Below are 23,409 nucleotides of genomic sequence, written 5' to 3'. Positions count from 1 at the left end.
CATCTGCTTGTCACATGTTTAAGATTATTTTGAATCAAAGATTAAAATAAATGTTTATATTTACTGGCCTCACAACCATGTTTTACAACTGAAGTCAACTATGTTAGCAAAACAGAGAAACCAAAAAGAGGTGATGTAACATCTCCCTAACAGCCCAACAAGCTTGAACAAGAACACATACAGAATAGATAAACTGGAGTTTGCTGCATGAAAGCAAAGAATCACATTTCACTACCAACCTTTAGGTTTCCATCTGCTGTTATCCTCAGCCGATTGCAGGATCCGCAGAAATGCTCTGACATGGAGGTGATAAAGCTGATTTGTCCCTGGAAATGCGGCACCTTATAACTCTAAAAAAATGCAGAGGAGAAAAAAAAGAAGAGTCAAATATAGACTCCTCATTTTTAAAGCTCCACTTGCCCAAAGACCAGAAGATGTTTTAACACACATTTTCTTCAGTTCTAAGGTCACATGAGAGAAAAAGCAAAATCAGCTTTGTCAGGGGTTCCAGTCTATTCTGCCCTGTTCCTAGAAATTCACAAACTTGTTAAATGTTTGCTTTTGTAGTTATCAACTGACAGGTGATGCCAGTAGACATGTTCTTACTCAGGCAGCCATGAGCCATAGATTCGTGTAGGCTAGCAATCCCCCATGTGACACTGCACACTCTAAAGCAATGCTGTTATTTCACTGAAAACTGTTTCATCAGGCTTGTTAATGTGCAGTCATAGACAGACATAGACTGACAAAAGTTTCAAAAGCTGTAAATACAGGATACAAGCCAGACATTCTTCATATCTCATGAAGGCATCTAGTAAACACATTGTATTTCTAAAGGTAAAGACTATGACCCGAGTTTAATAAGAGTCAAACCACATGCAGGCAGGCAGCTTGACCAAAATCCCAGAGTTACTACAGCAAGTATTTTTTACTTTGCTTGTCATATATAAAATGGTGAACTTAGGAGAATTTGGGGATTTAGGGCGGGGGGGGGGGGGCACATTTCACATGTTCTTTGTCTAACCCCACCTTGGCTGTGCTGGAAGCTTCACAGGGCAATTTCTCCAATTCAGGCCATCGCTGTTTAATTGTATCAAGCATTTCTTTGTAGCTCACCATCTTCTTGAAGTTCCATTTATTGCCTAGAATTAACAAAACCAGCATAACTTTAGACTGTGGATTTTATTTTTTTTAACGAGCAGAGAACCACCTTTACATTCTCCACAAATCTCAGTTTTCCCTGTAGGTGTCCCAGCCCCAGCTAACCCTGCTACTAATCCTCCTCCAGCTTATCCAGGGAAGACAGATAAGCTGCAAAAGATACAACATAAAACTTAAGGCAATTCCCAATTCCCAAAAAGAGCTCACCGAAGCTTCCAGAGACAAGCCCACAGGATGAATAACCACCAACCAGATTCACCTGTGTCCAAGGCACACTCCATGCCATGAAGAATCTCAAAGCAGGACTGCTTACCATCAAAGGGCATGTATTCTATGAACCGCACATCAAGGGGCAGATCCTTTGTGAAATCCACAAAGCCCAGCAGTTCATCCTCATTGAAGCCTCGCATCACCACACAGTTTACCTGCAGGAAAAGCAGACACCTGAAATTAGTGAGCAGAATATGACTTTCTTCCCTCTTACACAAGGTTTCATAGTCATTGCAGAAGGCAAGGTAGATAGAAAGAATATGGGGTTTTTGGAAGAAAAGATGATGAGAGAAGTTGGCAGGATTGAAATGGTATAATGATCATTTCCACTAAACTTGCCTGTAAGTTTTTGCATCCGATCTAACTAAAGTTGTTAAAGTTGCCTTGCTAAATGGAAAACTAATAAAAACTAGGTAACAAAGGCATTGTCTTACCCACCTAAGGTATGGCAGTTTTTACTGTCTAAAATTAGAACCCTGCTCCCCAGTCCTACATTGTATGGCTTCTGTAAAAGTACTGGCAGGGTATCTTCTATAGCACTCTTTGGCAGATGACAGGCAAATGCCCCAGACCAGGAAGCATTCACAGCACACTCCATAACCACAGGCTGCAGGATCACTAGCTCTGCCTTCCTCCAAAAAGAGGTTAACACTGACTTTACCGTACATTCCTCATAAACAATATTTACATTGGAGCCTCAGGTCCTCTCTGCTTTATCTGAAGAACAACAGATAGCTGTGCAGTTGCTAAAACGCTCCCTGTTAGCAAGGCAGACTTGTATGTCCGAGCACAGTGCATCATGATTCTCAAGATCTTTCAGGAAAGCCTAAAACCTAGTTTAATTTCAAGAGTTTTTCCATAGCTCTATAGCCTAAAACACTTACACATCTTCCAAAGCACTGGTGAAACTGAAGGGAACCACAGCTGCAGAACTGCAAACAGCTGGGTTAGAGTGAAGTTTCATGTTACAGCTAAGTGGGTTTACCTGCACCCCCCACAAAGGAGGACTCCCTTTCCTTCTCTCTCACACTGGCACTCATCACAATCTGCTGTAAGCAGCTGAAGGAGATAAGCCAGGAGAAAATGAATGTCTTTCTGCAGGGTAGTTTTTCTGCCTGTTAACTCCCTTGGCCAAGTTCACAGCTGGGTCAGACAAGTGCCAAATCAATAGAAGGGGTAGGAAGAGGCAAGTACAGAGCAGGACCACCCTGTAGCCTGCAGCTAGGCAATCAGTAGGCTTCAGGGCAGAGTGAACCAGTACCCTCAGCTGCATGATGAGGTAATATGAATTTCCCCCATCACCTCTTGATGTGATCGTCAATTTACTAAAATTTTTCTTCAGTCTTACCAAAAATTATTCACAGAAGGGGGAAAAATAATAAATTCCTCATCAGGGGAGCTGCATCTTCTATCACCATTTATGGTAAAACACAACAGCTCCAGAGTAAATAAACACTGGCTTTACCTTAACAGGACGGTAGCCAAGTTCAGTGGCTTTGTGGATTCCTTCCATTACCTTGTGAAAGCCTAAGATATAAAAAGAATAAAAATGTATTTTTCTTGTTTAAAAACAGAATGCAGAAGGAGGTGATTAAGTACAAGATAAAAAGATGGCAAATAAAACCCAATCTGATTCAGTAGACAGGGCTGCAAGTAAGAAGAGCTGCAAGTGAAGCAACTTCAACGCTACATGCACTGCCCCCCCCCGGCCCCTCCCCAAAGGCTGCCAGTGTTACTGTGGCCAAGTCACAAGATAAATTTTTTAACTGGTATACAGATAGTCAAAAATTCTGGTATGCTTTTCTGCATCTTTGGACATCCATGTATCATTAGCATATGATTCTCCACTTCCCTATACATCAGCTTTGGCTCGTGTTATGTTCTTCTTAAAGGGAGTGGCAAGCATTTGTGAACGGCCTCCAGACGCAATGAAGAAAGAATTCTAAATTCATGTTTATTTGATAATAATGGCACATGTGTCTGCTAAAATGGCAGAATCTCACTGTTCCGAGTCAGACAGCAATATTGCTAGGTGAATTTTAAAAGGATCTTTCTAAAGTGTATGGTGGGGTTAAGAACAAACAAAAGCCCCTCGACTCCCTGTTCATCCTTGGCTACAGATGTAATTGGCTTCCCAAAGCTACCAGCTATCCATTAGTTTGAAGATCACAGGCAGCATTTTACAGGATCAGCATTTTTATGACTACTTTAAACGTGTAAAATTGGTGAGCACAACATGGGGGGGATTAGAGCATTTAAGAAAGCAATTCAGTTGGCCTTTGACCCTTGAAAACAAATGAATGGTGTCAGAAACTGCAGTGACTTCAAGGAATGAAGTGCCCAGCCTCACCCTACCATTTAGTGTGGCCTACACTTGTCAGCTGTTCCCAGACACAGAGAGATAGTTCATTTAGGGTATCTTCACCCCTACACCTACCTCCTAAACTTGTTAGAAAAATAAAGCAACAATGCAACTTTGCAATTCCAAAGGCCTTTGAGAAAGCTGCTTAATCATTTCATTCAAAGCATACCTTCTGTCAACTTCAAACAAAGTTAAGACCTTTCATCATTATATCAGTTTCACATTTGACGTATCATGCCTTCCCTGTCACACTCACCAGCTGGCAGAGAAGCAAGGTGACAGTAGCAAGAATGAGACAGCCAGCTACTGAGCACTGGGTACGCATTTCTGGTGAGTGGGCACGCTCAGCTACTAGCCCTCTGTTTGTGAATGTGTCTCCTGCCCAGTCAGGTACTAGACTGAGTTCCCTTCCTGTTCTGCACTCTAAACTCAGGGGTGAAGAGACCAAACACCATATGAGATTGAACTCCTTATTCCAATGTAGTCTTCAACAGCAAATACGCTGTTTACGCACGCTAGCAAAAGGGCAGTATCTTCCAGAAGTTTGTGCTGACAATCCCTGTGCTGTTCCTAGTCATATGTTTTTCTGTGTAGGTCCATCACCCTCCTTTCCCTATCTTTTATCTACTGGAAACTCAGACTGTGTAGTAAAGCGATCATATCTTCATTAATCTGTAAGTGCTTTACCAGAAATGAGCAATAACTCAGTAATATTCTGTGCATACTTAATATTGGATGCGTTCAAGATCAGGGGGGAAGGGAGGGTGGGGGGGAAGAGGGACACGAAACTTAACTGCTTTCTGGCTGGTAAAGGCATTATAAAGCATGAACACAGGAAAGCAGAAGATGCTAACTGTTTCATAAGCAGGTCCTAATGCTAGTCCTGGCTGCAAAAAGACAGATGAAGAACAAGGAGAAGACAGTAAAATAACTCTTGCAAGCAACTGCTTGAAGTTGTAACTTATCACCCTTCTCCTTCACCACCTACTTGTTTTGCATGCGCCCAACAAGTCTGCAGCACTGGTGGTAGCTCATTCCAATTAAGCAAGTTCGCAGGCCAAATGTGGCAACAGAGATAACAGAGATAATGATACACTGCTGTAAGCACATCCCAGAGCCGCAAATGGGATCAAAAAGCTCTGCAACAACTTAGAAAACCTTATGTGCAACTTCAGGATTGCAGAAAGGTGAAAAAGGCCAGGAAGCAATCACTAGCAAGCAGCAGACCAAAACCTCCTCATGTTTGAATACTCGCATGCTTGGGCTCATCTTGCTGTAGAGGTATGGAACAGGATTACGGCTTGCAATGCATCTAATTCAATGTCCTTCCCAGTTCTGCCTCTTACCTCCTGCCACGCTAGCCCAAGAACATGGTTTAGAACAGCTATCAAAAATCTCTACAAACAACAACAACAAAAAAGCAAGCTATTCTGATTAACAACAACTATAAGCTTCTTTCCACTAAAAGATTTTGGGGGCAGGATGATTATTTAAAATAAAAATTTGTTACAGTAAAAAAATAAATATCTGCAACTGCATTTCATATTTTGATGTTAACTGGCTTTTGTTTATGGAAAGCTGTTAGGAGTTCATTTGTATTGCTATAGTTATTGAAATATCCCTTCTAGATCAAAGTCCTTGTGTGGTAATAGAACAACAAAAGGAATAAAACCAAAACATTTCAAAATATTAGTGCAGAAATGAATACTAAATGTCATTATGTCAGGAAATATTGTCAAGGCACAGAAGTTCTCTTGTTTGACATTTCAAAATGACAACCCTTCTCCTCTTCCACCCAATGAAAAATTTCAGTATTTTCATCTTTTTAGGTTTCTTCTGAAATCGTAACTTTAGCCAGCTTTAAAGCACAGAGAAACTTAGACGCATCCAGAACAATCCCATTTGGGACAACACCTCCCAACATTTAATCCTTACAAGAAGAAAGGCTTCAAGCCAATGTTTAATGATTCCATTTTAGTACAATATTATCTCATTTTCCTTGTACTGAACAAAAATGAAGGGACAGACTGTGAAACAGGTTAGACTGGCTACCTGCAAGAAAGCACTTTTCATTTGTTCATCCCTTAGAACGTGGTAGATGGGGCGAAGTAGAAATATTATGGTCCTCTAATGGGCTTTCATACATCAGTGAAATCTCTGATCATCTCACAGTCATTCCCTCTATCCCAACCATTTGGTAATAAAAGCAGGTGTGATGCAGGTCACCTGTACCAAAGATACAAAATTCCAGCCTTTTCTTAAAACCCTAGAATGAGTTTCCAGAGGAGCTGAAAAATTGTTTCCAAGTTTCTTGAGTTCCTGGTTAGCTCCATAATCAGATGCCACCTTTACTTTCCACAGAAGTTACCATCCTGTAGGAGTCTAAGACCAGGAATCCCTCTCACCTTAATAGAGCTATATCTTGTCGCCTCTGGAACTGACACAGGAGACAGGGTAGCACAGTAGGGCAGGCACTTTATTCTCTGCTCATTCCATACTTGGAAATCTCCTATTAAATAAAAAACCCTCAAAAACAATCAAAAAGTATTTTTACATAATTTCAGCCCTTAGCAAAAGAAAAAACCCAACTCAGTGTTACTATTTTTACCTGACGTCCACTTAAAAAAATTATCTATGATTTGGAGACTTTATTATTATAAAAATATTGAGTCATAGAAACATTCCTGTTCATTTTCTATGCTATTCAGCTGAGCAATTTCTCTCTTTGTGGTTAAAGACCTTTTTTTTCTTTAAAAGGGTGAAGAGAAGAAGAGAACATTTATATAAATAAAAACTACCCTCATCCCCCAGTAACTTTTAGTTTACTTTATAAGCAGCACATTCCTCACAGCTTCCAATCAGATATGAAGAGCTGTGGCCATATAATTCAGGAAGCTGGAGGATCAAGTTTGCCCCTTCAGTAGCAAAGGAAGGGCTTGTTTCCAGTGGATGTCACAAACCAGGTAATATTCAAATGCAGAGAGCAGAAGAAAAGAGCACAGTCAACACCTGCTTGTGATTAGATACTCCCAGATACTCCTCTGGGAGTCAACTGTGCCATGACACAACCAGATTAATGCAATGGCCTATGTTGGAAGGATAATGCTCTGGTCAGATTTATGACAGGAACAGATTTCTGCACCATGATGTAGAAACATGAAGAAGTGCTCCCAGAGAGACTGTAGACAAGGACACCTTTCTGCACCTGTCAGCAGAACTTCGATTTGATAGCGGAGTGATTCAAACGTTGAAATTACTTTTCACAACATCCCAGACTGCTGCAGCCCTTGGCCTACCTTTATCTTACGTTTTTGCACCATCTAGTGGCTACTTGGAGGCTTTATCTGAATTAGAAGTTCACAGGCTGCCAAAGTTACATTACTGGACAGAAATAGAATGATACAAGATCAAATCCGTTTTAGGTTAGAAGGAAGCCCGACCATGAAGCTGAACTTCATGATGAGCTTTAGGATTCATTTAAACAAGAATCTGTAGCACCGGGCACATCCAAGCATTTTTGAGACTTTGGAATTACCAGCTCAATCGGAGAGAAGTTACAAAGCTAGCACCCCTCCTCAAATGACCTCAGCCACAATTTATGTTTATTCCTATTAAAAATCAGTGGAGGTAGGAAACATCACTAGTCACAAGCGAGACCACTGCTAGCATGCCCCAAATATAACTTCCAGAAACTGCCGCTATTCACGACAAGAAGCTCAGTTCTTGTGGCATCCTAGTCCCCAGCTGCTATAGTGGGAACATCTGGTTTTTGAACAGTATTAAAGAACAGCAGCACACAAGACCAACACAAGATTTGGAGAGTCCTCTTGATACCCATGTCTAACCAGTAATCAGCCAGTTACTGGCAGCTGTAGTCACAATCCCACTGACTGTGGTGAGTTGAGCATCTTCTACTCCACCAGCTCCAACTAAAGGGGCTCTACCTGCCTAAGGGTTGTAGAAAGAAGGAAAGGGAATCACTGTCAAATAAGCTAGTACAGACTACTTTTCCTAGCCTCAGAAAGATAGCAATTCCCTCCCCTCCCAAAATAATTGAGTGTGAAAGACATACCAAACAACTCACAACATTACTGCAAATATTAACACAGTTGCCTTAGAAGACAAGCCTGTACCTTTCCTCCGGACAATGAACTCAAATTTAGCTGGGACCAAAGTATCCAGGCTAATGTTAACAGCATTCAGTCCTGCCTCTTTCAGTCGGGGCAGCAATCTGGCTAAGTTGATCCCGTTGGTTGTAACAGCAATGGTTTTCAGCCCTTCTAGCTTGTACAGTTCACCTAGGAAAACAGAAGTAAAAAGAACACTTTAAAAGAAGTAATTCAACTGGAAGTTACACAGAAAACCCAACAGAAGATTTGTGAAACAAACAAACAAAAAAGTATCACTGAGGGTGTGAGGAAAACACAGATGCTTCAGCCTTCTTCCAGCTGTACTGGTTTAAGAGACCCATTTTAGCACAAATCCATTTCAAATAGTATGAAAGACAGTAGTTTATTGCAAACAAAACTGGTTATAAAGAACACCGAAAATGCACACTAATTTTGTTCTCCATTTCTTAGAGTAAGTAGCTACTTTCTTGTTGGAAGAAGGCCTCTGATTCTGTTTACCTTCTTTTCCTCAGTCTAGCTTTGCAAACAACTCTGTTTTGCAATAGTAATAAGCAGCAAGCCACCCCTCTCACACCTGACACCTGAACTAGCTGCATTTATCTAGCAACATTTATCCTGCTAGGCTTTACCAAAAAACAGTTCTAACCCAGAGGTAGCTGCCAGCAGTAGTGACTTTAAACTGCTGAAAAAAATACCGCATATACTCCTAACTACACAGAAAAAGGTCAACATATTAGACATCACAGAGAATCCAAGGCAACAACATCCAAGGGACAAAACACTTGCACTTGACACCACAGTGGTAGCCCAGCTAATTGAAGAGGGCTTACGCAAGACACTAAAAAATGGCTAACAAAAGAAAACCACGTAAGAAACAGTTAATAACATGAGGGTAAGATTTAGAAAATAGCTGCCTCCTCACAAGCCAAATGCAAAAATCCTCAGCATACCAGATCTCCAGAGAGCAGGCTGTTCAAACCTCCGGTTATCAGTACAATAACAAATAGGAAAACAGCCTCATAAACCACTTGCAGAAGCAGAGCCATGGCAAAGTAATTTTTTCTTATTTTCCCTCCTCCCTTCTCTCATAGCCTCCACCCTAATTAGTTGAGAAATATTTGAACCCTTACTCTTGAGGCAGCTTTAATTACAGCACAAATATTTCATAATCACTTCTTCCCTCCCTATTTACCTCTATTTGTTCATGTTGATAAGGGCTTTACTTCTGCTTTATCTCATTTCCCAGCTATTCTGAAAATATTCACCCTAAGCTGGACCCAAAACTCTGGAATGGGACAAGCCAGGTCACAGCAAAGATGCTGAAACTTACAGCAGCAGCATTTTGCAACATGATGAAAAGCCTTGTAAAGACATTTGGAACCTGAGGCTGTAATGAAAGAGCAATCTTTACTAAGAACTAGATTTTTCTGGCATTCGTCTCTCAAAATTCCTGACCAGGAATAACCTTTTCCTAGAGGATGAGTTCCATTGGCCCATGTTTGCCAAAAATCACTTGACACTAGCTACCACTAGCAGCATAGTCTTTGTGAGAGCATAGGATACACACTGCACCCAGAGGATAGCAGAGGAACAACACTACTTTTATTTACAGCCTCAGAACACACAAAATGCTCAGCCTCCTAAGAGAGAAAAAAACCCCTAGCTGCCATACAGGCTTCATTGCTAGAAATGTAAAATGCATAAAGGCATTGCATAAAACCAAAGCCATGCTACAGCCTAAAATGGAAAAATTAAAACCAGTAGCACCAGCTGATTAGGTCAGTTAGTGCAGGCAGCAGCTGTTACCAATGCATCTTTTTCCTCATCAGACAGGAAGAGATACAGAATGAGGCACTGGAAACGCACTAATATGTGGAACCACCTGTAATAACAAATTAGATAGAAGCCAACTGTGAGAGATTAGAGATGGAGATTTAACACTAAGACCAACAAGTTAAAAAGGACCAGTTAGTACACTCTGCCTTATTTGTGCAAGCTAAGAAGTGAAACATTTGCAGTTGATGTTTCTTGGCTTGTTGACCTCTAAATTCAAAAGGGATTAAAGAGATTTCATAACTTTGTAACTCACCTTGGACCTGTATTAAGTCTGTTTGCTGACCTTTGGTCACTGCTATCAGCACAATCACAGGCAACTGATAAAACTATCAAGTAGAAAAGGAAACTGAACAGATGCTATAATTAAATAGCATGAAGCTAAAAGCTTATATGCCAGGCCCAAGCCATCAAGTAAACCCTTTTACATTTACTTTTTCCTTTAGGATCAGGAGCATCTTCTTAAATAGACAAGTTTCTTACATATTCTTCTCCAATCGTTTCCTCAATTGCACTTCTCCTGATTGAGTCCACAAAAGGTATGCGTATCTCCTAAAACATGAATTAACAAGTCTACCATGCACGACTTCACTCTTGAAATGTGTACATTGCTATAAAAAGTAATCCAACCATCCATTCCCCCACTGCATGGAAAATTATTTAGTCAATGGAGATGTGTACTTCTCAGACTATTAATAATAAACAGCTATCACATAGTTTATATCTGGCACTAATTTAAACTTTGAGCATCCCAAAGGAGATGGATTCTATATTCCACTATCAGCTGCTGCAGAAAAGTCTCAAACATATGTTTTCAGCAGTCCCCAGAACATGATTTAGCTTTCAGCGGTAGTTGCTGAGTCATAGTTTATGTATGCTTATGCATTAAAAGATTTTAAATAAGCTAAAGAACTGTAGCAGGTCTCTGAATAACATGGTCTCCTACAGTAGCTTCAAATCACATTTGTTCATTGAAACAACAAAAAAGGTTGAACTTAAGTATTAGAAAAATATGGTAACAGTAATCTAGCATTAGTATTTTTTAGCTTTATTGGTATTTCACAGACCATTTATAGTTATGAGAAAGGTTCGCTGAAAACAAACCTAACACAAATCTCAAGCCTATTCAGCACCTGAGATATTGTAGCCAGCTTCTATAAACCATCTAGACCAGCCCAAAACCAATACATTGTGCTAAGATGGCTTCAATAAAGGTGCCTAACTCAAATTCTGCAGAAGACATTTTTGGGCTTGTTTCCCTTCAATGAGTTTTCCCATAGTTGTTACATGTGATCTCTTTAGTTTTGAGACTTTTATCTTGATCCCAAACTTGTGCACCACAGAGTAACATCAAAGTCTGAGAAGACAAGAAGTGTTTATGGACTTAATTCACCAATTTTCAATATGCCTTAGAAAAAAAAAAACCCAGGCTAATACAAATTCATGACAGAATGAACTAATGCAACAGGACAATCATCTTAACATCCATTATCTTTACCCCAAGATCACTACTCTCCTGACCTCCATTAAAATGATCACTATGAATCTGTCAAAGTTCAGCTGTGAACAAGAACACAGGAAGAATAATGAAAGCCCAGTGGTTCAAAAAGAGCCGTCTCCCTCTTTCAGCCACGGAAATAACCTTTGAGAATTCTATCACTGTAGTAAAACAAACAAAAAGCTTTCTATCCTTCCAATATCAATACTTCCGAACCACAGCAATGTAACAGTTATTTTGCAGTGACCTGGCTACTCAACTTACACCCTCAACATCAGAGTAGCTGCACTAAGTATAAAAAGCCATCAGCCACCGCTGATAAATCAAGAAGGTGCGTACACTAGGAAAGAAAGTTCTGCACTGAACTGATGACGTTGCTGATTTCAACTCATTTTCATGCCAATACTATATGCTGAACTGCAAAGCTTTATTGTATTTTAAAATACAACCTATTTTATAAATCTGCCCCCCTTTCGGCTGGCAAAAGCCAGCTAAAAATAATGATACCTATTATTACTAGACATGGGGAACGCCTTCTTGAAAGAAACAGGTCTCTTGAAAGGCACATAGCACTCTCAATCCTAACTAAGAAATAACCTATCATGCACAGGCAAAATGCCCTAGAGAATGGTATCCCAGAGTTCCAAAAAGATGAAGTTAGTGCAGTTTCAGGACTCCTCACAATCAAAGTTCAAGGAGACCCAAGCCAGCTCACTCTAGCCACACCTTTTCCAGCTATAAACAGGTCAGTTCTACATACCACACTGCTCTGCTGCTTCCTTTGGAAAAGACCACAAAGGTCTTCCAAATCCTTAACAACACAGAGCAGGAGCAGAGACCAACTGTTTTCTGCAGCAAAGCTCAGTGTATCACTAGGCAGTTACTCTACTTTCAAGACCTTCACCTTCCATATTGACTCTTTCTTATCTTCAGTACTTATAAGAGTATATGTGCAGAAACAGACAAGTTCAGTTGCCTACAATACACCAAAGTGCACCCACCTACATAGCCTTAATCTAATACATCGCCCCTACACAAAGCTATTGTAATGTCCGTAACATGCAAGAGTTTGGACAGGGGAAAAAAGCACCTGGCTCAAGAGAAAAACAAGCACAGTCAGTCAACACACCACCAATCAAAGGAGATAGATTACTGGGTAATTTTCAGAAGTCTATCTTCCATTAAAGTAATAGTCTTCATCAATAACTGTAAAAATTTAGGCTTTGCCACCATACCTTACTAAACACAGACAAGCAAGTGACATCTGTTATCAAGGAAACAAGACAAAAACCACAAAAATGACCCCCACCCAAAAATCTGAAAGAAAACCTGTTCTGTTTGTAAGCATGTATCAACTGTTCCTCCCCAGTGAGGACCTGGCCACATCAATTCTGCATTTTTCACCCCATCTGCATTATTGGAAGCTATTCTAGTAGATGTTCAATACGAAGACAACACTAAGTTCAGCTGTTGTAATATGAAGAGACATAAGTTCCATCCAAGCAGAAGAGCAGAACCGGAATTTTTATGAAAGGAAGTATCTTGCATTTCACAATGTTGGGAAAAAGCACTGTTATTTAATGTATAATTATTCTTCAGGTTGCTGGACTGTATTAGTATATAGTTACAAGTGTAATTCTTGGATCAAAGCAAGTCACTTTGAAACACACTGTACTCATTGGGAACTCACCCACAATATCAACCACATCGGGACGGATAAGTGGCTCTCCTCCTGTCAGTCGGATCTTCTCTACACCTTCTTTCACAAACAGTCTGGCTAGGGTGATTATCTCCTGAGCAGTAAGTAGCTCTGATTTAGGGGTCAGCTGAACACCTTCCTCTGGCATACAGTACTGACCTGAAACAAAGAATACAGAAATACATGGCAAAAAAAATAACCAGCAGCAGTTAATCTAATATTGATGGGCAAAATGCACCAAGTGCAACTGTCTTTAATGGATGTCAGCAACTCTGCTTTTCGGAAATACAGATGAGATCATACACCAAATCTTACAAGCAATCTCCTAACAATTTCCTGTTTTCCTTCAGAAGAAAACCCAAGACTCATTTGATGGGTCTCAAAATTACAATGGATCCACTTTGAAGGAAAAGCTGATCTTATTTCTATCTAACCTGCATTCAAACAGACACACCAAACTGAACTTGCAAGCAATGGGACATTGCCACAAACTTTGCAGACGTAATTGTGGGAATGCCTACGTCTGAGCTCTCACGCTTATCACACACTTTGGGTATGGCATGTAAACATCCACAAGCACCATCATCCAAACAGCACCAAGTCTGATGAAAGACCTGTCACTCTGATGAAATACCTGTCTCTGGGAGATCCCTAGGCTTCCTCCTGCTTCCCCATCCAACCAGCAGCTCAGGCCCAAATCAGTCTCTATCCATCCTTTCCCATTACTTTGTGAAGACAAGAAACACCACAGGGCCAACACAGCAATAAGTACCCTAACTCATTTCTTGGCCTCTGCACAATATAGTGCGTAAGAGCTTTGTGCAAGAAAGGAAGCAGACACTTACACCTGAGGTTGCATTTCTCGGTCAAAGAAATTCGCAAGTAGTTGTGCTGACGTCCAAAGCTGTCCGTCAAAAAAGCAGAGAAGGGAACAGCATGTTCCAGCAGAAAGCGTCCTCTTCCTGAGCTTTGCAATTCCTGTAATGAAAACAAGCAAGTGCTAAATATTTGAATAGTTATCCTATCAGCTTGCTGTATAAACACTAACTTTGAACTCAACTGATAATTATTCTTCCATTTTTCCCCCACAGAGACAGCTGCACAAAAAAACCCCCCATGACTTGTCTTTACAGTCAAAACTGGCCATTTATTAACTTTCATGCCCTACTTACTTCCATGGAACTGTACTACAATTTCCCTGTGCATTTTATGATGCACACTCTTTGCCACAGGTGCTTCAGACTTTTTTTGCAGGAGGAGGCAGTTTTTTTCAGTTGCGTGTCTCTTCACTTTCCAGAATCAATGATCCAGGACCACCCAACCTCGCTACAGTCCTCAGATAAATGAAATCATATAGAAGGGTCCCTCCCTGCACTTCAGCGCAAGAGAACTAAAAGGTGATGAAACACTGCATCTCTGCACATGTCCCTACCAACTTTTGTGTGCAAGACATAACATCTTGTTAATAGCAAAACCAAATTATTGCTATTTCATACAATTATGTTTCATGATGTCTGTTTCAAGAACATTTCCAACAAGGTCATCATGCCCAAATCCATACAACAGAATACTTCCAAAAAGCTTGTCTCAGTTAAAGATGATACATAATACAGGGCACAGTGGGTCTGGAGGAGAAATGTATGATCCTGAGCATTCCACCTGTTCAAGCCTGCAAGGTTCAGAATTTTAATAACGTATTTATTAACTGTCATGAAGTGACTATTAAAAGATATTTCTATTTACAATTTTGGGTATTTTTAAAGCACAGTGTAACATGTGAACAACATACAGCAACACAGTTTTCAGGAAGTACTGAATATTTGCCCTCCAGAATGAGGGCTGATCGCTTTAGGTATCAAATGAAATATCCCAAATTAGTAGCTGGTACTGGAAACAAATACAGTTCAAGTTTATACCAAGCATCTTTAAAACATCACTACCATCAACACCAGAACACTGTTGGTTATAGCAAGGTCTAAACACAGGGAGTCCCACTGCCTTTAGCCCATGACTTTCAAATTACCATGTTTTATCTCTATTTTTCTATACCTGTAAAACACTGCTGACACCACTCTGCTACTTTTGGAAAATATTTCAGTACCTTAAGTGAAACATACAGTAACTGAACCAACTCTTATCACAGTACTGCAGAAAAGCAAAAGTTTCCCAACATACTTTTATCAGCTGGTGGATACTCGGTTCAGGCACTAAGTTCAAATGTCCACAAACAATATCACCCAAACCCTGCCAAGTCTGGTGTCTTTTCATCTACTATATCACAGTTAAATTAACATTTTTTAGGAGGCCAGTTTAATAATTCTGACAGAGGCCAGCTGCATAGCATCACAAAATGAAACAGAGAAAACAGGACCAAAGTAATTAAAGGAACTACCTTCACTGTGTCCTTGTTAGTTAACCTCATACAGACACTATTAAGTGTCTGCCAGCTAAGAAGACTGGAAGAAAGCTAAAGGGCTCCTGGCCATACAGTGAACTTCATCTCCAGTGAAAGAGCACATAGAAAACCATTTCTGGATACATGGTGTTCACAAAGTCAAAAAAGCGAGGGGGGAATAATCGACTGCAGAATTGTGCCTCAAGTCAAAGTCATGCTGATAGTCTTGACAGGCTGCAGCAAGCAAAAGATTAAATAAAGTTTTGACATAAATTTAAGATGCAGAATGAGGAACCGGACAAAATGACACATTAGCTAGTATTCAAACTGCTTAACTGAGCAAAAGTCATGATTTCCATCTGGTGAAAAACAGACCTGCGAAATCTGCAGACATACTAAAATTGGCACGTATGGGATGATGCCAAGGGACTGGGCAGAAACACACACAGCCACAGCCATCATCTCCCTGGCTCTGATCATCACTAGCAGTAACCAGAGGAGTTAATCCCGCACAGTATTTCCAAACAGCCCTAGCAAGAAGTCTGGAAAATGGTCAGCTAAAACATTGAACAACCCAGGTATACTTCCTCAAAACATTTTATTCTGAAAGCATTTGTAAGAAAGATTTGGGGGTGGGTGGAGAGGACACCCTCAGCGACCAGATCAGCCAGACAGCAAAGGTTATCTGGGGAGAGGCCCAACGTCAGCCATCAGCAGCTGCAGCAGTTTTGATTTCAGCTGCGCCGACACCACGGCTGCTGCTAAACTTACAAGCAGGAGCAGTCTTTCTTGGCAGCACAATCTTTCCACCAGCCTTTAAACAATCCACTACACTTCTTGATCCAAACAGCTTTGTGGTTAGATAAGGAGATCTCCAAGAACATGTCCGGCAGTGGGGGGGCCGCTAGAGATGTTAAAGGAGACACGAAGCGGCTGATTTCAAAGCGCAGAACGCATCTGTTTACCCCTGATAAAAACAGCAGTACTAGTTTCCACATAATTGCTTTTCTGCTGGAATGAAAGAAACCTCCCTGGTTTTGTTTTGCAATGGCCACAGCAGCAGAGGGATAAGGGGCGCAAGGCCAGCCCTCCCCAGGCCTGGCCTTCCCTCCCTGCGGCACCAAAGGGGTCAGCGACAAGAGCCGTAAAAACCGACCCCTCCGCAGCCACAGGCTTACGCACGTTCCTTCATCTCCCTCTGCTCCAACGCGCACGGGCAGAACAAGTAATCCGGTTTTTAATCCCCCTGGGCAAACGCTCCAGCCTGGGCACCGGCGGGTTGTTTGCGAGCTCCACACAGCTTTACTTTCCTCAGGAAATCCCATGTTGGGAGCTCGCTTTGTTGGAAATGCCGGCTCTCTTGCACTTAGTGTGGGGGTTTCTCAGAATACACACAGGGTTAAGTCAAATGGCCCAGCTAAATATTCAGAGCTTCTTCCCCAGTTAGAAAACTCACCCCTGAACAGACTAAATCTGAAGATATTTTAAATACTGCCAACTTCAAAAAAACAGAAGTATTTTTTCTTGAAAACTGTACTGCTTTCTGGCCTGGCTGGATTTCTGATGTTCTCCTTCCTATTATTTTGGAAAGGTGTTCACATTTGAGAGGGAAAGCACCCCCACGCTTATTAAAATGATTTTAACCCTTTTTGCAGGAGCACTCCTCTCCTCTTTCTTTCTCGGTAACTCATTTTTGCACCTTTTTCAGGACCAGGCTTCCTTACCCACTCCACTTGAAGGCAGAACAGTATGGACCTCCTGCCTCCCCCTTTTAAAGTGCACATTACAGGGAGGAAAAGAAGTGAAAAGTTGTCCTCCCAGATGAAAGGGAGGCAAGAGAGGGAGACTTTAATGATTGCATGTAATGGATGCCAAAACTGTGTACTTTCTTGTCAAGGACAATATGCTTAAAGTAATTCCTCATTTCCAGGAAGGAGCCACCGCTGGAGTGGGATGCAGGAGACAGCAGTTCTGTTCCTGGTCTGCCATCCACTTGCGTGGCTGTTACAGGCAAGGAAACTAAAGTAAGAGGACTTACTGGAGGAATAATACTGCCCTTCATTAAATTACTCTGAAGTGAACTGTCAAGAAGCAGCATTTAAAGAACAGGCACTCAGCAAGCAGTTGGTGTCAATATACTTTAAAGTTCCTGTTGGAAATAACTAACTTTTGCTGTCTTGCTGCAAAATAGTGGGTGTTAGGATGGGGAAAAGAAAAAAGTTTTCCACAGCGACTAGAGCTTCTTTCCATCAACTTCTTGTAGTGTAACAGAGATGGGTTTGTCTGGGAAGAAGGAGTGACTGGAGATGGAATTTTTAAGCTGTTAGTTCAGTTTCTGTCCAGTTTGATGTCAGCAAGGAGGAATTAGGAGACACCCACGAGGAGTTCAGTAGCATCAGCTTGAGCTCTGCTGGGAGAGGTTCCTGTATTACCAAAACTGCCACTGCACCCAGCACTGACTCATATTTTTATCAATTCCACAGGGAAGGCCAAATATCAGAGATGGAAACTCAGCTGCCTTCCTGGTAACTCAGGGCAAGGATGAAGCACTCTCCCAGGTAGTCGTGTAAGTAGGATTTTCTGAAGGGGAAGAATAGGGTGGGGTTGGACCTAGTCACTTGCAGCCTGTGTGAGAGCTTTTGGAGCAGGGAGAAAGAAAAAGCTGCCTGCTGCAGTTCCCTGTCTACAGGAAAAGGGTTATTCAGTTCCCTGTGGTTGGAAAAGATGGGTGGTTGTTGGTATTTTAATGTATCAATGCCCAACCGCATAACTTTTTCCACTCAAAAGAGTTGGCTATAATTCCCAAGTCCCCACTCCCTTGCCTGCATAGTTGACAGGAGACACTTCTGCACATCAGAGGAGTATGCCCTGTCACACAGAGTGCTTTATCTGCTCCGTGAAAAAATGGATTCAGTCTCCGGACTGTCGATCCTATGTTCTATACTAGTACTGAAAGAGTAAGAGCTTAGGTGACTGCACCTAGCAGCTATATTTTGACAAGCTGTCAACCCTTCAGACCTGGCAATTCACCTGTGATTTCCAGAACTCCTCTTCTAACAATGCAGCAAAATTGGAAGCTGTCACCAGAGGTATTAATAACCACCAGGAACACCACAAACTGATGGATAGTGGAAAGGCTCAGTTAAACACAAGGGGAAAGAGAACAGAGCTCTTATCTGTTTATCAAGCTGAAGATCGCGTACTATACTTGCTCTGGCCTTCCACCTTCACCTTATCCCCAGTGATATTTGTGCACTACGAAAAAGTAATGCTTGCGAACACTTCTGGACAGGCCTCAGGGACCACCACAAGCTGTGTACTTACGACACCGTCAGTGCTACTCCTGCACCCGCCGGCTCTTTCGGCTCCTGCAGTCCTGTTGGGTCTATGCATCAGTGCTGCCGCCTCACTGCAGTACCTAACGCTGCTGCGCCAGCACCGTGGACACAGCTCAGCAAAAGCTCTTCTGTTTCACACCTCACCTTTAACATCCCAGTCTGTCAGGAAGCGGTGACATAGCGTCCTTGTTCAATCTGGAAATTAGACAACCACAGAGGCTGAAACGGGTCTAAGTAGGCCAAGTGCCAGAATGAGGTCTGAGCTGAGAAGTCCAAGACAAATGTTTTTCTGAAGGCTCAGCAGCTGCTGCCCAACAGTTGACCCCAAACAGCATGCTCCAGTTCTGGTCACTGGCACAGAAACACTGCTCAGGGACTTTGACCAGCTACCCGCAAAATAGAGCTCCAGGACACGGAGAGTTTCAGACATGACTAGCCAAGAATAAGGGCCATATGAGGTCTTTCTAGACAGGCTGGGCTCTCCCCTTTATCCCAGTGATGAAGACTTCATTGAGGCCACAGAAAATTTCAGGTGGTTATGTTTGAATTAGAGGATCTACAGGAACAAATGGAAGAAGCTGAAATGAAACTTTGTATCACGATGCCAAAGACCTTTACTAGAAATGATACATCTAGAGCAGGACTTAAAAAAAAAAAAAGCAGCTAATTTTCTTAAACTTATTCCTCTCAAGCCTCACTATCTTAAGAGTCCTCTCATCTTCCTCCTTTATTTCAAAAAGCTGGGGTTTTTGCATGTAAAATTCCAGCTTACAATAAAAAAAAAAAAAAAAAAGGAAAATTACTTTTTCTATTGTACTGGAAAATACAGACTTTTTTAGTAGAAATATGTAATCCCATATGATTTTTTTTTAATTCAAGAATGTAATTTGGACATGTATCATCATGTGTACAAGATGACAGGATGGCATCAGACTTTCCCTTGTTAACTGTGAATTAGTCAAGAAACGCTTGTGCAGAACCAACCAACCCTGAAAATACTGCCTTCAGAGTGCCTGTTGCTCCCTTGTCTAGTCTTAGAAAAAGAGACTCCACCCTGTGCACATCTCTGAAACTGACAGCTGTATCTTAAATACTAAGATACAAACACACTCAAACATGTGGACTAACCAGTCCAATAATAAGCTCATCAAGTTCCGGGTTTTATTTGTAAACAATTTAGGATAAGCTTCCCGGGTATATCTTCTTCACCTTCAAAATTGACATAAATTTTCACAGCCTCAGACTTGCCCAGTCAGCTATTCTGCTCAATATTATTTCACTTCTATGAATACATCAATTTTCACCACATATTTCATGTAGAGAATGTTGTAAGGACTTAATGGACATTCAACACACAAATAAAAGCTATTAAGTATTCCTGATGGATGGAATCATGTACCAAGCATTCATAGAACGTGTTATTACAGATAGCAAATGCAGGATACAGAATGGATAGCACGCACACGGCCATTCTCCCACTGTCTCAAAAAACAATATGTAGAAACAGGCTAAAAAGTTGAACATAAGTTCACCACACAACACCAATACAGCAGTTGTACCGACCCTACTGTTTGTAACCTAACCTAAAGACTTAGAACGGATGGCCTTAGACACAGCCTTTCAGCTGTCTCCCGAAGCTCCTGAGTTACACGGTTCTTCCTTTCACAGCTGGAGGGACCATTTTAAAAAGAGATGAAATACAGACTCTAGCGCTCTCTTCTCCCTTTTGCACCCCCTGCACCCAACTGAGATCTCATGAAACCAAGCAGAACCCATGAACATTTTCAGATCCAACCCAGAAGATAGTCAAGCAGTATTCACAATTGTTTTGAATGTCTGAACATCCTGTCATCTGAAAGCACATTTCACTGTCCCTTATGGCTGTAATGCTAATTGCTCCTCTCTACAGATGAATCCCCGGAGAGACAGAGAACAGAAAAGAGCAATGAGTGTGTTATCACTGTATAGTTGCTAAGTTTGTACTGCTTTTGCATTAGCTTGCTTCTCAGGCCCTGCAGGGTATCGGCCACGGCCCCAGCACACTTGTCTTAGTTACTATGCCACACACACAAATCACCCATCCCATTCTTCCAACCACTGTGGCTTTCGTCCCCTAAGGCTGGATGGCTTTCAGAGATGGATGTTGTAATCAAGCTCTCTCAAAAGTATTCCTGAACGTATGTTAGAACTACTCAATTTACAGAAAGTAGTTAAAAGTAATCCTGAACAGAATTTATAAATTTTATAAAGTACATGGTTTAGAAAACACAAAAGAAACTCAATAACCTTTCTAGATTCCTGAGCCAAGTAAGCATTCAATAAAGCAATGCACAAATCCACTTGACTTTCTGTAAATAAGTGGTCGTGAATGCATTCAATTCTGGTGATGCAAAGACTGTGACCAGTAGCTTTAGCTTATTTTCTGCTTGTTAAAGCTAGCCATGCAATTGCAAGTAAATCAATAAATCAGATCCCAGCTGGGACAACTCTGCATGTCATACCCTACTTCTGCTAGACAGTTACAGAACCTTTGCCTTTCTGTGCAGCTTTTTCTCCCGCGTCTGGACACCAAGAGACCGAATCCATCGGGGGGTGAGGGGGATGAAAGTTAAACCAGGAGGAGCTAGATCTGGACAACACCTGCGTTGATTTCACGCCAGCGGTGGAACAAACAGCTTCGACACAAGGCTCGCGTGACCACCTGGAGCACAACCACCGAAAGCTGCCAAACTACTTGATTTTGACCTAGGCAGATCACGTGCCGTTCTGTAATCTTTTCTTTGACTAGGAAGGAACACAGAACTGGTTCAGTCCAAGAGACTGAATGTCCTACTTACTCTCAAAGCAAGGGTGACATCTCAACAAAGTAAGGACGTAGAGTTATGCATTGCTACATGTTTTGTTGACCTCCTCCCCAATATCATCACGTCGTGTTCACCATACAAATTACCCATCGGTCTGGGACAGGTTGCAAAATTAAGTAGTTTTATTAGAAAGCACGAGGCAGAGTTTCGGCGCCGTCCCCCCCAGCAGACTCCAGCCGCGCTACCCCTGCGCTGCGGAGGATTACGGGGGCGGGGGGGAACTCTCAATCGCAAGCTCCCCCCGGGAACCCCGCCGGGCGAATCCCGCGCGACCGCAAGCGCCCCTCCACGAACTACGTCTTCTTAATTCTAAGTGCAAGGCTTTTAAGTGCCCGGGACTCAAATCCCAAACACGACCTCCGGCGGCTGCACGCCTCCCAAGCGCCCCCCCGCCAGCTCCATCCGCCCGTGACCCGCCGCCGGCCCCGGCGATCACCTTCGGCCCCAAACCCTCCGCTCCCCCCGCGGCGCCGCACCGGCCTCCCCGCACAGCCCTCCCCCGCCGGACCCCTCCGCTCCCCCGCCTCACCTGAGCCGCGGCGGAGGGAGCCCTCACGGGCGCCCCGGTGCTGCAGCCGCGGCCCGGGGCTGCCCCGAGCGGCCCCCGCAGGAGCGCGAGGCCGCCGCGCCGCCCCCACGCCCGCGCCGCCGCCGCCGCCGCCATGCGGCTTCGCCGGCCCCCAGCACGCGGGGGGCTCCGCCGCCGCCGCCGCCAGCCCCGCACCGTCACGCGGGGGAGGGCGGGGGGGGCAGGCAGCCAATCAGAGCGGCCGCAGGGGCGGCGCTGCATGCCGGGAGTTGTAGTCCGCTGCCCTCAGGCGGGTAGGCGGGAGGAGGGAGCCGCTGCCAAGCCCGCAGGTCGCTCGCCCCCGCCGTGCCCTCCTGGGTCAGGGGCTCCGGGCAGCTCCTGCGAGCGCCGCGTCCCTCAGCAGCAAGGGCAAAACCTGTTCTGACAGCCTTTATTGTCCGCCTTCCCCTGCCCTCGCCTCGGCCCTCCAAGAGCCAGGTGGAGAGCCTGAGGCCTGCAGGCCAGCCCTGCCTGCCGTCCGTCTGCCTTCGTGGGAAATGCAGGCGTTGAAGGACGCGCACACTGGGTACGTGTCCCAAGAGGGACAGGCAGAGGACCAGGAAACACGGTTATCTCAGCTGGGGAACATTTCTGGTGGAAACGACGACTTCAACCTCAGTCCTGCCCAAGTCTCGAGTGAAATCTGTAAAACGTTGTCAGAACAGTGGCACAGGAGCTCAATGTTCTAGTTTTATGGGGCATAAGAAAACAGTATTTCAGTTTTCCAGCCTGTTATACTTTCCCCTGCACTCCCAGTGTTTCACAGACAAGAGGCCTTAATGGCAGAATGTCCGCCTCTACTGGGCAGTGGGTCTGCAGAGCGTGGTCGCCCATTGCCAAGCTGAACTTGAGGCACTTGTTCTCAACCCGTTTCACACGTGAAAGGAGGGCTCAGGTGCCCTCAATTTCCCTGGATGCCCTTCCCTAAATCATGTCAGCTACTCTTCCAAGAGACAGGTGTTTCCCTAAATGACTTTCATTGCTCTTTAGAACTATGCAGCTGTTGTATTGCTGTAGCTGTTAAGAGTAAAACTCACACCTTTATACACCATGCTGCTTCTATGATAACTCTTCCAGATTAAATAATTATTTTCCATTACTAAATTGCTGTATCAGGGGTATTTGCATTTGCAACTAATGGTTGCAAAAACATCAACAGTTCTCTGCACAGTCTTAATCCTTTAGTGTATGACCTGCACACTACTTGCTGATGTGTGAGTAACCAGGCCTTATAATTGCTTGTGTCAGCCATTATTTCAAGACGCAGTTGTATGTGCTGGTACAGATTCAG

At 42.9% G+C, this 23,409-nt stretch overlaps 1 protein-coding gene across 6 annotated transcripts in view; it reads right to left on the bottom strand.

The window, feature by feature from the left end:
- Positions 1–22,120, bottom strand: part of MOCS1 (molybdenum cofactor synthesis 1) — a 29,306-nt gene extending 7,186 nt beyond the window's left edge. The window contains exons 1-8 of one of the 6 annotated variants that reach the window (XM_075707250.1): positions 22,080–22,120; positions 13,799–13,931; positions 12,945–13,112; positions 7,927–8,091; positions 2,897–2,958; positions 1,475–1,586; positions 1,030–1,142; positions 240–350 (exon numbers count right to left, since the gene is read on the bottom strand). In XM_075707250.1, coding sequence (XP_075563365.1) covers positions 240–350; positions 1,030–1,142; positions 1,475–1,586; positions 2,897–2,958; positions 7,927–8,091; positions 12,945–13,101 — 720 coding nt within the window. In that variant the 5' untranslated portion in view covers positions 13,102–13,112; positions 13,799–13,931; positions 22,080–22,120. Of the gene's footprint in view, positions 1–239; positions 351–1,029; positions 1,143–1,474; positions 1,587–2,896; positions 2,959–6,198; positions 6,320–7,926; positions 8,092–12,944; positions 13,113–13,798; positions 13,932–22,079 lie in introns of those variants that run through there. The other 5 variants (XM_075707252.1, XM_075707251.1, XM_075707246.1 and 2 more) reach the window with 5 other exon arrangements.
- Between the last annotated feature and the right edge of the window lie 1,289 nt (positions 22,121–23,409).

The sequence above is a fragment of the Pelecanus crispus genome, chromosome 3, assembly GCF_030463565.1.
Source record: "Pelecanus crispus isolate bPelCri1 chromosome 3, bPelCri1.pri, whole genome shotgun sequence".
Lineage (NCBI taxonomy): Eukaryota > Metazoa > Chordata > Aves > Pelecaniformes > Pelecanidae > Pelecanus > Pelecanus crispus.
Note: the sequence above shows the minus strand (reverse complement) of the source record. Positions and strands in the feature narration are given on the sequence as shown.